This window comes from Nothobranchius furzeri, chromosome 13 (genome assembly GCF_043380555.1).
Source record: "Nothobranchius furzeri strain GRZ-AD chromosome 13, NfurGRZ-RIMD1, whole genome shotgun sequence".
Taxonomy (NCBI): domain Eukaryota; kingdom Metazoa; phylum Chordata; class Actinopteri; order Cyprinodontiformes; family Nothobranchiidae; genus Nothobranchius; species Nothobranchius furzeri.
In genome coordinates, this window is record NC_091753.1 from 47,138,369 (window position 1) to 47,156,359 (window position 17,991).

At 39.8% G+C, this 17,991-nt stretch overlaps 1 protein-coding gene across 7 annotated transcripts in view; it reads right to left on the reverse strand.

Moving 5' to 3' along the window:
- actn4 (actinin, alpha 4) overlaps nucleotides 1-16,374 on the reverse strand; it is a 78,663-nt gene extending 62,289 nt beyond the window's left edge. For 4 of the 7 annotated variants that reach the window (XM_015951241.3, XM_015951239.3, XM_015951240.3 and 1 more), the window contains exon 1: nucleotides 15,992-16,254. In XM_015951241.3, coding sequence (XP_015806727.1) covers nucleotides 15,992-16,117 — 126 coding nt within the window. In that variant the 5' untranslated portion in view covers nucleotides 16,118-16,254. Of the gene's footprint in view, nucleotides 1-15,991 lie in introns of all 7 variants that reach the window. The other 3 variants (XM_054742583.2, XM_015951238.3, XM_015951237.3) reach the window with 3 other exon arrangements.
- Nucleotides 16,375-17,991: the final 1,617 nt, after the last annotated feature.

A 17,991-nucleotide genomic window follows, 5' to 3' on the forward strand; every position in this document is an offset into this window, starting at 1 on the left:
ACCGAAAATAGAAGCAGAGACACAAGTTATTGTTTTTCGTCTGAGCCCGTTACGGTAACAGCGCTGAGGGGGAGAAGGAATGTAGTGGAGGGATGCAAAATGGAGGGAGCATCCTCCTTTAAGAGCAGAGGAACCTGAAGGCCAAGAACAACACTATTTAACATTTCCCTTCTGTCCCCTAAAACCAACAAACTCCATCAGCATCCAGCAGAGAAGTTTCTGCTCCAGGTGCTCATGAAGAGAATAATCCGGACTATAATTTTTCCCAAAACCTTTGATAAATTTATAGTTTTTATCGATTTGACATCTGAGGAGTTGACTGCACTTTTCATGGAAAGCAGCGCCGGTGCTTTGGGTCTGCTCTGTTCGCGTACCTGGCTTAACCTTCTTGCCCAGTGCCCCAGATTAGAACATGTTCAATAATTCAACAGAAGCTCAGAGAGGAAATCAGAGACGACCAGGGAGGAAACAAACTCACAGGTCTGTATTGTGGTCCGTTTTCTCCCTGGTCATCGTTGCTGCAGAGTCAAAAGCTGCAAGTACAGACCTGAGGAAACAACAGCTAGCCTCTAGCCTCATTGGGTGATTGCCCATCAGGGTTCCCATCAGTTCAGAGCATCCACAAAAGCTCAACATTAAAACCACAATTTGGTTTGAAGTTTAGAACAGCTCGACGTGATCGTCAAGCGTAAACCTTTTACATTTATTTCCAGTGACTAATAGAGGTTGTATGAGCTTGATTGAAATGTTTCTGTCGATAATCAGAGGATGTCTAAATAACCTTTTAATTCTGGTCTAATCATGCTGCAGCTCAGAGGCACGGCCTGACAGACGGTAAGGCCGCTACGACGTTAAACCTCTCATCCAGATGTCGGCTCGAACTGCGTCCCACATGTCGAGTTTTTAAATCCCAGCACGCCCTTTTGTTGTCACACAACCAGGGTGTGTGTGTGTGTGTGTGTGTGTGTGTGTGTGTGTGTGTGTGTGTGTGTGTGTGTGTGTGTGTGTGTGTGTGTGTGTGTGTGTGTGTGTGTGTGTGTGTGTGTGTGTGTGTGTTTGAGAGAGTGCGACTGAGTGAGTGAGTGAGTGAGTGAGGAGTGAGTGAGTGAGTGAGTGAGTGAGTGAGTGAGTGAGTGAGTGAGTGACGCTCAGTCTCACAAGCACACACCCCAAATGGAGAATAACCTGTCTAGGTGTGGCCATTTATGCAGAAACCCACGAGGCTTCAAGCTAGAACAACGGCTTTATTCCAAGAATAAGGTTTTCCTTTTTTCAGCTTTTGACCAGGATAAACTTTAGCAACTCAAAAAAAAATTTGCCCTGCATGTGTGGAAAAATATTTTACTTTAAATAAATTCAAGACTCTTAAGACTAATGCTAAATTCTCTGCTATTTACATCTATAAATCTACAAAACCTGCTATATATCTGTAGAAGTACATATACTTCTTTGATTAATGAAATATGACAATTATGACTGAAATCATAATTTACTCAAAACACCACAAATAACATCGTCAACACGATAAAGTTAAACACTTTGGTTTGTGTGCTGAATTTAAAAGGAAACATCAGTTGGTTTAGGAGGAAAGAACAGGAGAGTCTGGTTTATTAATGTTTATTCACGATCAAGCACGCCAGAGCTAGGTTGTTTTATCTTGCTGCCATCGCTACTCCAGATCCTAATCCTGAACTGCAAATTACAACAAATTAGCAAGTTTTAAATCTAATGCAAGAGATAGGTGTAAGAAACTATTTTCATGTTCAGCCTGCATGAAAAACTCAGAGTTACCAATTATAATCAGAAATAAACAAAAGATGTTTTTCAATGTTCCACATCTTTAAAATGGCAAAAAATTACAAAAGTATGTCAGTAAAAATTGCCTCAAACCAGTAAATTTGGATTATTTGACATTTTGTTGTTACATAAAGTCATTTTTAGAACTCAGAGCCAGTCTGATTGAATAAAAACGATTTATGGTGATAAAACTCCAGGAAACAAAGAAAATTACAGCTAACAAAAAAAAATACAGATGAACTTATACAAACCAACTCAACTGTTCTTCTATGATTTTATCTTTTGAATAATAACAGAGAAGCATCAGAATTCAAACCTCATGCTTTCTCTGATAAACGGAAATTTAAAAATGCACTTTTGCAAAATTTCATTTTGCTTGTCTAAAAAGGAATTTTTATCTTGTTTTAGATATAAAACACAATGCCTAATTAAGTTTCTTTACTTCTGTGTTGCACAGACAGTTGCACAAATTTACATGAAACACGATGAGGAAGCTTCAGAACGTTAACTTCTGCAAACACCAAGCGTGCAGAAATACATTTCTCACGTCAAAGCAGTACTTTAAAACAATCTTGTCAAAAGTGCTAAAACCAAAACAAGTTTTAATAGTGAAGGCAGCCTATCTATAACCTCGAATGTAAGAGACATGAGAAGCAGACTCCTCTTTCACCACTAAGAACAGCCAAAAACGACGTACAAGTTTCTGCATCTTATTTTTACCAAATAAAATTTTCATTGAATCTGAGCCCGGCTGGTTTCTTTCAGGTGCAGGATGACAGTGGAGTTGTGAAGTGCCGTTTCCAAAAATAAAGAGGCCTGCAAAGCGCAGAGGTTTCAAAATAGAGAGGCTGCAGCCTCGCAGATACAAGTCTAACCTGCACTCTGCAGCCATGGAGACGGGTGAAGGATGCAGGGCCAAACTGAGATGCACCACTTTATACATGCCTTGATTTCTTATAAGAATCATTTGAACCTAAACTTCTTGAAAACATAGCTTGAGATCCAGCTGTGGCAAAGGCCGTGTGATGATTTTTAGCTATTTAACTGCAGAACTATTACATTCCACAATCCTTCCATTTAAATGGAACTGGTTTGAGTTCTCTGCTGCAATCAGACAGAAAAAATGCAAAACACATTCTACACCTGGTTTTGTTACACCAACCTCCCTTCTTCAAACTCATGTCAAGCTTAAACATCCTACCCTTGTTGCTTTCAAACAAACACAATTGCAGCCTTCTTACAAGGATCTGTGTTTAGGAAATACATCAGGATATCTGAGCAGAAATACCCTAAATGTTTAAGGACATCAGCTGTAAAGAGTCAAATCTGCTTTTATGACAACAAAACTTCAAGTCAATCACATTCTGCAGAATATTTGAGTCCACGCAAGATGGAAGCTTTAAAAACAACAGATCAAAAGGCTTATTCGTTTAGCTTCTCGGGCCAATTTTTGAGAAAGGGGGTCTGAGCGTCAGGCTGAAGACATCAACAGGCTGATTGGCAGCCGACCAAAAGGAAATTCTTCGTCTCCATTGTTGCCAATTTTAATTCATCAGTAGGAAACTGTTGTTTACTAATCCTTATAACTTTGCGCGCCACAATTTGCACAAGAACTGATGTTTCATTAATGTAATCTGTGGTTTTTATCCTTTCTAGCTAAACTGAGCTTCCTAAAACAGAAGAAAAATGAGGGAAACAGGCCGTTAACACATTAAGCTTCACCACCTCAACATGCAGGAGCGCAGCTGAACATCAGCAGCTGAACTACGCTGCACAACCTATAAGCAGCGTATTGAAAAGGGGACTTTTTCAGCACGGAGAACGCAATCCAACAAATCACCTCCAAATCAGAAAAAAAAAAAAAAGAATGAAAAACAACTATTTCCCCCTGTCGTGCAAAAAACAGGCCACCCTGCCCCCCATACAGGCCAAAGCCCCCTCCCACAGCCCTAGCAGGCTACAACAGCCCACCAAAGGAATGTTTCCTCTGTATGAAGCTGGTGCCAGGAGAGAAACAGACAAAAGGGGGAGAGGGGTTACATTCCTCTCACTGTCCTCTCAGTGGCTGTCTGCTTGACTGACTGGTTTGTTGTCTAGGCGAACAAGCTGATTCTAGATAACTGTCAGCTGAGACCAAGGGCTTTCCCACAGCTGACCTGGAATCAGCTGGCAACAAGGGAACGACACTGTCCATCTCAGCCTCTGAGGAGGATTATTTCAGGTTTTATAGTCGACTAAAAGTCAAAGAAAGTGTTGTCTGTTGGAATAAAATGATGACTATAATTAAAAACAGCTTAAAAGTACATCTAGCACTCAAGTTTTAGTTTAAAATGATAAGAGTTGATTATTTTCTGTTGTTGCCGTTTTTTGACTGAGAACATCACACCACTCTAAAGCCGGGCGTACACTGTGCGACTTTTTCACTTTTTTGAGCCGATTTTCCACTCGTGCGAGAATCCACGAGATCGGGGCGAGTTTTGCTCTGAGCGTCGTGTAGTGTACAGGGGGTTACGAGAGGCGATTAACACCACGTGACCAGCTACCGATCAGAAATCGTGAGCTCGCACGGACTTCTGGAGTGTTTGATATTTTGCTCGTTCTTCGTGAGGGTTGAAGCGTGCGGCTGCAACACAAAAAGTACCAGAACCGCTCACGACGCATGCGCAATCATTCATCAACACCGCTCACCCGCTATTTCCCTAATAACACACGTTGTTCGTTTTTATTTCTACACGTTTTTTTACACACAATGATAAGGATTGTCAAGGCAGCGTGTTTGTCATGTTCATGTCAAACTAAACTGATCACAAAACACAGATTTACTTTTATTTCGTTTTCCTCATCCAAGCCCCATAAATCCCTGTGTGTCCTCCTGAAGCACTCCTGAAGGACCACAGGCAAGACAAGACAAAAAAAGTCTGACGTGTTGTGTAAAAACTGCTATTTTTAGCATATTTTTAGGTCCAACGAGTTGCTACCAGACATACAGTGTGAGCTATCAGGTCACATCTGAGAACTGGGTCGTACAGTGTGAGCACATGACTCGTGAGATCTGCCCTGCGAGGAAGTCGTACAGTTTGAGCTGAAGCTGAGTGCTACGAGAGAAAAAGTCGCACAGTGTCCGCCCAGCTTTAGACTACTACATACAACAATTTGATTCATTTTTTCACATTTCTGGACAAGCTTTGGGCACATGTAATTACAAAAGTTGTGTAAGTATATTTATATATTTTTTTGCAATTGAGCCTTTTTTTTTTTTTGGGTTACCAGCCCTGCCCAAAATTATCTTCTATTTCTGGCACTTTGACTCACGAAAACAAAATTGGGAAATAACAGAAAGGTTCAGATGGGTTACAGATGTTGACAAATCAAACTATTTTGAGAGAAAAATTGGTCATGAATCTTTTGAACATGTTCAAAATTAAAGCAACACCTAATAGGTTTCCCAACTGCTGGTAGAAAGCGAAATTACAACCATCATGAACAGCGCTGCTGCAGCCTCCATAGTGTATGCCGCGTTGATGTTCACTCTGGATTTAGCTCCGTCTAGTTCACGCTTTCTTAGCTTTGTGTCCAAAGACAACATTACCCTCTTCTTTTTATTTACAGGCTCTGCCATGATTCCAGCAAAAAACAAAACTTCTATGTTTGCAAAAGGAGATCTGAGGCACTCAGGAGGTACAAAAATAAAAAGCCTTTATTAGTACATGGCTTAAATTGTTAAAAACATCAATGCCAACGCGTTTCAGCCCACAGGGCCTTCATCAGGGCTCAAAATGGTTGTATACTCACTCACCCCCATGTTAAAAAGGCCAATCAATGACACCTGCCAAAGCTGGGCAGGTAGACTGCATTCTGATTGGATGGCCAGTACAACACAAAAACTTTTTACATCTAAACAATCCTATTGTAAGGATGAATACTTACAAATATGAAATTTCACTTCTAGAATTTGAGAAAAAATTATAAATATGGTACACAAATTGTAAGAAAACATGAGATTATAAATAAGGAGCTAAATCTAATTCTCCATTAAGACCTGGGAAATTAGTAGCTTTTAGTGTGTAAATCCAAAATGATTCTCTTTGCAAGAGTTTTTTAAGCCTATCTCCTCCTCTAATTGAATTTTTTATATGTTCAATCCCTGTGATTTTAAGAGAGTTACAGCTTCCATGATTTGTGTCTTTATAATGCACTGCCATAGGATATAGATGATTACCAGATCTGATTGCTTGTTTGTGCTCTGCAAGTCTTGCTTTTAACTTGCGTTTAGTTCTTCCAATATAGAAGCAACCACACGGGCATTCTAGTCTGTAGACCACGAACGAAGTATTACAGTTGATGAATGTATTAATGTAAAAAGTACGTCCTGTGAAAACATCAGCAAAACAGTTAGTGTTAGTCATGTTGTCACAGTGAACACAATTTCCACATTTATAGTTGCCTTTTCGAGTTGATAACCAGGTTTTTTGTTGCTGTGGAGGAAGGTGACTTTGAACAAGTTGATCATTTAATGTTGGGGCTCGTCTGAAGCTGATAGTAGGAGTATCTGGGAGAGCTTCCCTAAGAACACTGTCACTTTTCAGTATGTCCCAGTTTTTTGTAATTATTTTTTTGATCTTGTGGGCTTGATCACTGAATTGGGTCACAAAATAAACACCATCTGATCTTTGTTGGTTCTTCTCTTTAGGTACCAATAGCTGTTCTCTTGGCAGGCTTTTAGTCTTATTATACGCTTTGAGTATCGTTCTTTGCTGGTATCCTCTTGTTGTAAAGCTCTGGCCCATAACTGTAGCATTTCTTTCAAATTCTTCTTCTGTGTCACAAATACGTCTAAGTCTTTGAAACTGACCAGTGGGAATGTTGTTTATTAACCATGATGGATGGAAACTGTCTGCTCTGAGGATTGTATTACGGTCAGTAGGTTTTCTAAAAATAGAAGTGTGTAAATCTCCATTATCAGATTTTGAGATTTTTATATCTAGGAAATTAATTTCTGATGAGGAGAAGTCTAGGCTGAGTTTCAAACTTTTGTTAGTTTTGTTAAGATATGAATGGAATTGAAGTAGTTCTGATTCTGAACCAGACCACAGCAGAATAATGTCGTCAATGTATCTTCCCCACCACATCATCTTATCAGCATAGACATTACGATCAGAGTATACATATGTTTCTTCCCAAAGTCCCATAAAAAGATTAGAGTAATTGGGTGCAAAGCATGCTCCCATTGCTGTACCTTTTTTCTGTCTAAAAAATTGGTTCTGAAACAGAAACACATTGTTACATAGAGTCCACTTCGCCAGCTGAAGGATGAAAGAAGAAGGAGGCATATCTTCTGAATGTCTTTGGTCCAGGTAATAGGTTAGTGCTTCTAGTCCTTCTGTGTGGTCAATGTTAGTGTATAGCGCCTCCACATCCATAGTAACAAGAAGTCCAGGTCCTATGTTCCTTATATCATTCAGTTTGTTCAGTACTTGAGTAGTGTCTTGAACAAAAGAAGGCAGTTCAGAAACAAATGTTTTAATGAAAAAATCTACAAACTGTGAGGCTGGTTCTGTGATTGATTCATTGCCACTAATTATTGGTCTGCCTGGTGGATTCTCCAAGTTCTTATGGATTTTAGGGAGCATGTAGAAAGAAGGAATTCTTGGGTGCTCATTCAGTAGAAAGTCATGTTCTTTTTGTGAGATCCATTGTTCATTTTTAGCGTGTAAAAGCATCTCCTTAAGTTCAGTCTTTATTTGCTCTGTTGGATTCATTTGAATGTGTTCATAGTATTCACTGTTATCCAACTGTCTCTTAGCTTCTGTGACATATTGGTCTCTGCCCCACACAACTACCGCTCCTCCTTTATCAGCTCTCTTGATGATGATGTCTTCATTAGCTGATAACCTCTTAATTGCATCTCTTTCTTTGTTTGTGAGATTATGCTTCGTTTTATTTTTAGATGCAAAGAGTTGATCAACTTCTTGTGTAACTTTTTTGTAGAAGACATTCAGAGTCTGATTACATATGTTGGGTATAAAGGTGGACTTGGGTCTGAATGGGGTTCTCCCACCATCTTGCTGTATATGGTCTCGAGAAGCTGCTTGACTTGGATTCGTATGGTACCAGACTTTCAGCTGAAGATTACGGTGAAACTTGAACAAATCTATTTTGGTCTGGAATTCTTTAGCCGTGTTCTTAGGAGCAAACGTGAGACCTTTTGATAAAACAGAGATCTGACAGGTTGAAAGAGGAACCCCTGAAATGTTAATTACTTGTTGATCTTCATTTAAAAAACTCTTGCAAAGAGAATCATTTTGGATTTACACACTAAAAGCTACTAATTTCCCAGGTCTTAATGGAGAATTAGATTTAGCTCCTTATTTATAATCTCATGTTTTCTTACAATTTGTGTACCATATTTATAATTTTTTCTCATATTCTAGAAGTGAAATTTCATATTTGTAAGTATTCATCCTTACAATAGGATTGTTTAGATGTAAAAAGTTTTTGTGTTGTACTGGCCATCCAATCAGAATGCAGTCTACCTGCCCAGCTTTGGCAGGTGTCATTGATTGGCCTTTTTAACATGGGGGTGAGTGAGTATACAACCATTTTGAGCCCTGATGAAGGCCCTGTGGGCTGAAACGCGTTGGCATTGATGTTTTTAACAATTTAAGCCATGTACTAATAAAGGCTTTTTATTTTTGTACCTCCTGAGTGCCTCAGATCTCCTTTTGCCAACATTTATGTGGATCCCTTGGCTGAAGAGCACCAGTGAGAGCACCAGATAAGATTTCTCACACCCCTGCAGCACTTCCAGCATTTTTTCTATTAACAAAACTTCTATTTTTGGCGTTTTTATTGACAGTATGCAAACTGAAAATGCTCACAGCTAGCCTTTATTGTAGATACAGGATCTGTAAACTCCAACATAAGGTTGCAGCTATCAATAATTTTTAATAATCGATTGTTTAATCTTTTATTTTTCGTTTGCTTTGAAAATAAGGTCGAAACATAATGGAGAAGTACTAGATGTAAAATATTAATAATAATAATAATAAGTCAATAACCACATAAAAAATTTATTATGTTCCTGTCTGTTAACTCTTCAGCTGAGCAGGATGGATTTGCCCAGACAAAGTTGTTTGCATCATACCATGTAATTTAATTTGCCAGCCACCATTGGTCACTAAATCAATAACAATAAAAAAAAAAACATACAAACATTAAAGTAAATATTCATCAAATGAGAATTGATCACTTATGATAAAACTACAACTTTTCAAACTAATTTAACTGAAAATTAAAACAAGTATGGGGTTAAGCAATCAAGCAAACCTTTCATTCTAATAGGAAAAATAGCTATTGGCTTTTAGCGGTAGCGGCTAAACAATTCTTAGTCTCAGTTTGCACAGCTTTTATTTAAACTCCAGATCACACACCTTGTTTTGGATCCACAACTCATGCTTGAAGCTCCTGGATGATTTCTGCTAAGATTCTAGGACATGGAAATCATGCTGAAATGCTAGCTCAGCGTCATGCTAACTTAGCACTACGCTAACTTTGCGTTGGTTTCGTCAGTTGGCTTGAGCTTGAAATATTGTCACACTTTGGAACTTTTGTGCTTTTTTTTTCTGGGTGCAAATACTCCTGAAAAGTTTTATTCAACACCAACATTCCAGGGAAATCTACTCACCAAAAGTTAGTTTTAATCCATTTGAGAACACATTTTGTCTACAATCATCTGGAAATTTGATTTTGGGTGCCTAAACCTGCAACAGATGGAATCAGAAGATAATCTGAGCAGATTAGGACGTATATTGAGAAGGTGCAACACGATGCACACACATATCAGTGTGTGTGATGAGGATTAAACAAACCTGTTCACATGTAGCAGAAAAAACAGAACCAACAGGATTACATATTAGGATTTGCAATCACCGTTTCTCCCTCTTCTCCACACCTGACTCTAGTTTCTATGCTGCTTCAACAAAGACAAATACTTCTGCTCATTGTCTATTAGAGCACTGTTTATTGTTATTCAGCGAACAAGCTATTTAAAAAATCCCCCCTGAAACATTTTCAGCTTCCTTTTAAATGTTGTTTTGGAACAAGGAGGCAGGCTGCAGGCAAATTAGGCAACCTGGTGGCTTGCAACTCAACCAGAATGTAGCCAGTGCAGTGACTAGCACAGGGATTCATTGTTGGGTCCATTTGTCCTGACAAAGTGTCACTCACAGCTCGTCTTGAGCCAATCCGGGCGTGGAGAAAGCATGTGAAAGTAGGCGGCAAAAGAACAAACAAACATTGTGTCCAGCTGCCCACCTCGACAGCAAGTGGAAGAAAAATCGATTTGCATATTGTCCTTGAAATCTGGAGGGAGATGCCAGAGGAGACTACAGTAAAGTGTTTTAGCAAATCGACAGACAGGTGTAATCAAAAAAACATCATCAAATCCTCTTCCAATTATAGTTCAATCTGCATCCATGACAACACCAGTGACAGACTAATAGCATCAGAAAATATAAATCACTTCATGATATGAGGCATAAGTACATAGAAAAGTGTTTTTGGTGGTAAAACACCATTAAGGTTTAGAGATTTAACAGAACACACAGGAATTGTTACATACACAGGTTTAACTCAACTCCACGTATTCTGACCTCAGCTACCACTACTAGTGACAAACTTAAACGTTCATTCAGGCAAGAATCGCTGTACAGAAGTTGCCAACAAGACATGTTTTCCTCTTCCAGGGCAATTTGAGTTAAGTGTTTGTGGTTGAAGTCATTAACCCTTAAGGACCCCGTGGTGACGCTGGTGTCACAACCCATTTCAAACATCTGCAGAATTTCTTCTTGAGTCAAATATTCAAGTTTGAAAACCCCAAGGGACATTCTATCTATACATATATTGAAAATTATTATACTTCTTTTATTTAATTTGCTACTTCATTGATGTATTTATTCCAATTCGTTTTCTAATTCAAAAAGGTTTGGGTTCCAATGGGTTAATGGACCAAATGAGGTTTATGTAGGTTTAATGTTGGATCAGTTTGACACACGTAGCCAAATGAGCTGTGAATTATTTTCCTGACTTCCGTTGTTTTACACATAAAGTGCCATGCTTGCCTGGAAGAATCAGTCTAAACAAAAATTAGGTGAGCTAGCATTAGCATTAAAAAAATAATAATAAACAGCTTCAGTTAATGATTCATAAAATGTAATGCCCAGTACGAAATGGTACCAGATGGGACCAATCAGCTCCCAGTTCTCCTTCCAAATAGCACAATTAAGGGTATGATTTTGCAAGAATCTGATGATAAGATATACATACAACACAACAGATAATAAAAGCCAGGTAATATTTACAATTTTTAAGACTGACTAATTGGAAAACTCAGGACAGTCACTCTCCAAACACATCCAGTGTTATCGTGAGATTTTGTTTCTTTGTCAGAAGGAAGGGGGTAAAACTGCTGCCACCTAGCAGTTACCACCAATACCACCAACAGTAAATGTTTGCATGTTAACTCATTCGCTGCCAGCCGTTTTCTGATCGTTAAAGCCCTTCGCTGCCAGCGTTTCTCACCGTCTTTACTGATTTTTTAAGAGTCAGAACATCGCGCACTAGGAAGATGTTGACGCCAAAACGAAGAGGACACTCACCTCTTACATCAGGATGAATCCGCGCGTTTCGAGCATTATCGGTTCTTTCATAATCCGTTGTTGAATTGTGATCGGCAGAAGCTTTTCCGGTTCGCGCCTCACTTTTTTTACAGCAGCGGCCCAAAACGATCTCCTAACACATAGATTTTCTGCTTCCTGATCACGTGACGTATGCGGATGAACATCGACTTTAGAGCTGGCATGTTTGTTCTCACAGTGCGGGGGCTCGTTCCGATGCCCACACAGTAAAAAAACGCAAATGACGACTTTAGTAGTCATTGGCAGTGAACGGTTGGATTTAATGAGTTACTTATTCCAAAAAAAAAAAAAACTGTTTTTACTTGTGAAAAATAGCACGAGGGGATCAATAAACAGTGTAAAGTAACCTGCATGCTCCACAGAAACTCAACTCAGCTTACAAATGGTGGTGTTGCTGGACATTTTACTCAGTCTTATGGCTTTTTGTCAGACTCTAAACCAGGAAATGGCTGCAGGCAGTGAAACAGAGTAGAAGGAGTCACCACTCATCTGGGTAAGGTGCTGGATCAAAAGTGGAATGAACAATAATCCGCACACTTCAGTCTGCGATGTGAGAGCTTTATTAGTCGAGCTTTCGGTCAGAGACCTTCATCAGGAGTTGTGGAGGTTCACACAAAACAATTCTTTAGTTAAACAGGTTAGATGACGTCAAACATCTGTGTGGCTGAATACAGCAAAGCATCATGGGAAATAGAGTCTCAGTCAATGAAAACAGTGCACTTAACATTTAAAAAAAGCACATTGAAAACACTTCAACCATTAGGTTTAAATGAGGATTTTGAGATATCTGTGTTTCTTCAAAGAAAGCATATACTGCTGTATTTTTATATATTTCATTGCCTTGCTTTATGATGGCTTTTTTTAGCTTGATGTTTGCAATGTATAAATCTCTCCCCTCTTGAGCTGATTTAGAATGTTTTTTCAATCAATCAATCAATCAATCAATCAAAGATACTTTATTAATCCCAGAGGGAAATTAGAGTTTCAGTACACACAATTCAGAGATCAGACATACATGGGCAAGACACATGACAAGAATTGGTGACTGTGGTCATTCGCAACCCGAGTCGCGCTACCTTAATAGATTTATTGTTTCTTTATTGTTAAATACACTGTTTTCATTGACTGAGACTTCAGCTTACTAAGCACAGCTCGTTGATCTAAATGTCATTAAATAATAATAAGGAACTGAGCTGCAGCACTGAAGCTAGAGACATGTCTGAAAATCATTCAACCAAAGATCATAAATGGCCTGTATTTGTATAGCGACTTCTTAGAGGTTAACAACCCCCCCAAAGCGCTTCAACACACAATCAGTCATTCACCCATTCACAAGCTGGTGGGGATGAGCTATGATGTAGCCACAGCTGCCCTGGGGCGGACTGACAGAAGCGAGGCCTGCCATATACTGGTGGTGCAACCGGTCCCTCCGACCAGCACCAGCAGGCAAGGTGGATTAAGTGCCTTGCCCAAAGACACAACATTCTCTGGTCAGAGCCAGGATCTAACCTGCAATCTTCAATTAGTGGACAACTCTACCTCCCGAGCTACTGCTGTCCCATGCATTAATGTTCTACATGAATGTGTTTTTATCTCGCTGGATCACAGGGGTTTTACCAGACTTGTTAATTATTCTTTCATCTCAAAGTTTGATTTAAAAAGGCTAAGAAAAGGGTTCTAATTATGTGGGGGGGGGGGGGGGGGGGGTTCAGTTAAAAAAACAGCTGCCAACAATCTTTTAACAATGAATAATGTTTTATATTCATGTTTTAGAAATATATCTTGGTTATTTCCACCAGTCACCTTCATGAGGAGAAAATACGTTCCCCTACTTTCCATCTTTTAAAAAACATTCCTTGTGATAAGCCGGGGCACACATCCTCAAGTGACTGCTCCACCCTCTCAGGCTTGTGTACTTTACTATTTTCCTTGTTAACTCATCCGCCCACCTTGCTGTGCTTTCTTCCCGCCACATGACATGAGAATTACTCGTAGCCTGTCACAGGAAAGTCTGGCTTTGAACGCTATGCAGCAGAGTTACAATAAAACCTCTGGTGGCGTCACGGCGTAATTTGACGTGTTTCAGCTTGCGGTAGCTCCTCATGCATCAGAAAGTCTTAATAACATGTTTGTCATGAGAGAAGCTTGGTCTGTAATAAACTGCAATTAACTGGACTCGCCAAGGCTCAGTTCAGCAGCTCTGAGCTGAATGCATGAAATAGCCTGAAACATGCAAAAAAATAAAATAATAATAATAAAGAGCTTTGCAACCAGAAGGGACCAGGTAGAACATTGTGCAGTACTATACACAAATCTTAAAACATACAAATGTCATTATTAGAGCAAGACTTGCATTTTTTACCAGTTAACTGATGTCTAAATTCTTGATAAGGTGTCCAATCTGAGATGCAAATTTGTACTATTACCAATTTCCTTTTTTTATAGTTTATAAGGGTCAACATGCATGATTAAATATCTTTGTTACTTTCGTCCTGTGTTAGTTATCCAATTTTATTTTCTTCTGTTCTTCGTTAAACACAGAGTGACAAAACCAACCAACCAACAAAACTAAGAGTTAGGAAAAGACGAGTACTCCCAAAAGACAAGATGTCATCAGTGCAAAAATATAGAGTCATATATAAAATACCATGCAAACTTTGCAATGAAACATACATAGGAGAAACAGGATGCCAACTCAACACACAAAAAATAGATCATGAAAGGGTGTGAGAAGGAAACAAGTAGAAGACACACAAGAGCACCAAACAAGAGGCAGAAAACACAATAAAAAAATCAGCCATAACAGATCACTGTACAAGAGAAAATCATATATATATATATATCAAGAAATAGAGATAAGGAGGCGTGGACTCTGAACAGGGACGAAGGAGTTTACACCCTGGACCACTCATGGGACACAGTGATCAGCGGAGAAGATGCGGGCAGCAGAGGGCGATATCGTTCTCCGCTGCCCGCAGATAAAAGGAAGTGACGCCATCAACATCCAGCGATTGCTCTGACGAAGTGAACGTCGAAAAATGTCAAAAATATGTAACAAACCCTCATCGCTGTGTTTAACGAAGAACAAAAGAAAATGATTAAATATCACTAGACCTTTCAAACTTGCTCTACAAGACAAAGTTTCTCACTTACTGCATTCACATCACTCAAACTTCCTCATTTTAAGATATCTGGCACACCAAGCGTGCTAATACAGCAGGAATTTGCTCTCACTTTCCAAGTCACCAGTTGGGAAGGAGTAGAGCAACATGAAATGCCACTGGTGACGGTTGGACAAACAAGTTTGTACAACAGGGCCGGGCTCAGTTAATCATTAGCTGGGTTAAATTTTTCTTTTTTGAAGAAGTTTGCCCTGTGCCTAGCTTTGGACAAACAGAGCGCCCACACAGTTGACTAACAATGTGACCTGAAGCCTGCAGGTGAAGATGCTCGGAATGCTGTCACATCACTCAAAAAGTATGCAAATCATCCAGCTTGCTGAACAATGCCTCTTCAAATTCAGTTTCATTGGGAGACAACTCCTTTGTGACAATCAGGGGCGGTTGTTTAAAATATGTGGGAGAGGTTTCATTGTTCAAAACGCATTCCTGGGCTCAGATTGTAGTAAATGCATGAGGAAAAAGGAGGGAAGTGTAGATATCACTGACTATAGGCGTTTGCAGGCATTGTGATGTTGACCGGTGAGATGTGAGGAAACAGGAGGGCAGCATAAAGAAACAGATGAACAAAAGTGGTGAAAACGTTATTGGAGGCTGCTGAAAACGTGCAACACAGATAGTGGGCGTTCAGATTTTAATAGCTGAGGGGGAAATGAACTGAGGTGCCTTTGCCAGATCAGATAAAACATTATTCCTGACAAGCAGTTAAGATATATAGATCAACAACCAGCGGGAGAAATTAAAGGCAATTACAGATTATTTTTTGTGGATTAGAATCAGTAAATTTTAACAATATAACGTGATTGGCCGTGCACGGTAGCTTTGGAGTTAAAGTCATGTGTAAATCGGGCCTCAGCACCGTGGTTTCTCGGTGCAGAAACTCGTCTTCAACAGCAAGTCTTTATCGGCCTGAAACCAGCCAAACAAGCCTGCAGACAAGAAGGGCAGTCCGCCTCGAAACCGCCCTCCAGCCTTCACTTTAACATCGCCTGATATGTTATCATGAGGCCGAAACCGCTGCACAATCTCAGTTTGGATTTCCGAAACAATGTGGCGCCCAGTTTCCGCTCAGAGGGGGAAAAGTGACAGAAAATAAGGAGAAAATCTATAAAAGAGTGAAAGCAACTCCACAAATAACCGGGGACTCTCTCCAGGAGACCGGGCCGAGAGGAGAGCCAGGAGCGGATGTATGTGGGGCTGAGGCGAGGCCCATGCTCGGTGTCTGACCTCCACTGCCATTTTCTTTCAGCCCTGCCGCCTCCTCCTCCTTTAAGCCCGGCTCCTCTCGGCCCAACCGGGCCTGACTCGGGGATGCCTTACCTTCCTCTGTTGTTTCTCCCAGGCAGGGTCCAGCAGCAGGTCCCGGTCCCAGTCATTCTCCTGCTCCATGTAGGCGTTCACCTCGCCAGCGGACTGCTGGTTATTGGAAGCGTGATAATCTACCATGTCAGCAAAAGAAACCTGAGTTCGCCACGGAGAAACTGTCAAGGGTTTAAAAATTAAAAAATTAAAACGGGAGAAACGAAGACGGGTTCTAACCAACGAGGTAGGGTGAGGAGGGATACTCGAGCCGGGAACGTGTCCTTGTTCTTCTTCTGTCGCCGCTTCCAGCCGTGAGAGGCTTTTTCAACGTGATGAATGTCCGGTGTGCGCAGTCAGAAGCTGCTGCTGTGAGAAAAGCTCCAGTGTGAACGGTGTGGCTGTTAGGAGGAGGTACCGGCCGCTCCTACGGGCTGTACAAACTCCGTAAGCAGTGCGTAGCTAGCAGTGTTGCTTCCGGACGAGATTTCAAAATAAAATGTACCTTTCCCATTGCATCTGAAAAGGACAGTGCGGGTCTTGTGGAGTGTGGCATGAATGGCAAGGGGAAAATGTATAGAATAACGTGTGTAAACTGTTTTCTAGGTTGAATAACGCAACAATTACAACAAGATTGCTCATTAATATTTTCAAAACTAATTCCCATTTTTCCAAACTCAGTCCATTCAACAATCCATTCACAACAGTCGAAATATTAACAGATATGTTTTTTTTACATATCTTCATTTCAAAACATTTCAACATCCAACTCCAACCCTAGCTTTCCAGTAGACGCTTAAGTGTGGCATAATGTCTGCGTTTAGCCACCGTTACAATGGGTGGGTGGGTTTTCTTTGGCCACAAAGCATCTTGATTTGGATGAGTCCCAGAAAGTAAGAACGCGTTGCTTTCCTATGCTTCAAGTGTATCTTTTTACGCACTTTTTTAAACACATTTACACATTTTACACATTCAGATTCAGAGCACATCAAGCTCAGTAGTTCAGACCAAGTGTGAAAGAGGCAGTGTAAAAGATGTGGAAATGTCCCTGCACCTGCAGCTGTGTTTTTGCTACTAATGTTGAAATGTTGAAATTGAAAGATTTGTGCAGATTTTGATGTTGCTCAACTAGTAAAGAAAATTACATCTTAACCAACATCTCCAGTTAACAAAACATAAATAAAACAAAGACCTCCTGAATACATATTCATCTTTCTCCTTGCTTGTTATCATTTGAACTGTCATTCTTAAAATTACCCTGTGACTTTGTGACCTTGCAGGACCAACTGCGTGGAGCTGTGGAGCCAGTTGCTTCTGAAACACTCCCAGAGACGCACAACTAAACTTGTGTCTATTATGTTATGCGCCGCTCACGCATCCATCTACCTTACATATCTAATGGAAAGCTGGAGTTGTTTTTCAGATCCAATAATGCTGAGTTTTTTGTATTCTTGAAGTTGTTCTGTGTAATATTTTACAAGATTTCTAAATTTCCTTTTACTTTTTATCTTTTATTTTGAGTTGTTTTTAGTCCTGCTGAGACCTATTTTCAACGCCAAAGAGTTACAGCAGATTGATCAACATCTCAGTTTTTATCAGTTCTTTGCTAGACTTTTAATTTTTAATAATTATCAGCAATAGACCATGCATTAAATAATTAAGTTTTATTTTGAAAGTCTTGCAACTGGTTTACCGCTTTTAACTTCCGCCAACTTGCCAGACTCGTCTTCAGCGGCATGGAGAACAGCTCATGAATATAGATGCTCTGGTCACAACTCAGAGGAAAAACCCATGAAAAAGAGAAGAAAAAGCAAATTCATAATAAAAAAGTTAATTTAAAGAAAGCTTATCCATTGAAGGGAACAATGAAAGTTTTACGAGAACATTCACTTAGAATTCACGGCCTACATCACCGCTCATCTCGTGAGAACGAATATTTTCTAACTGAAGAGGTCGCCATAATCGCGAAATAAAAAATTAGACAAATTTTTAAAAATTAATCTAAATTTCCTGCATTAAAA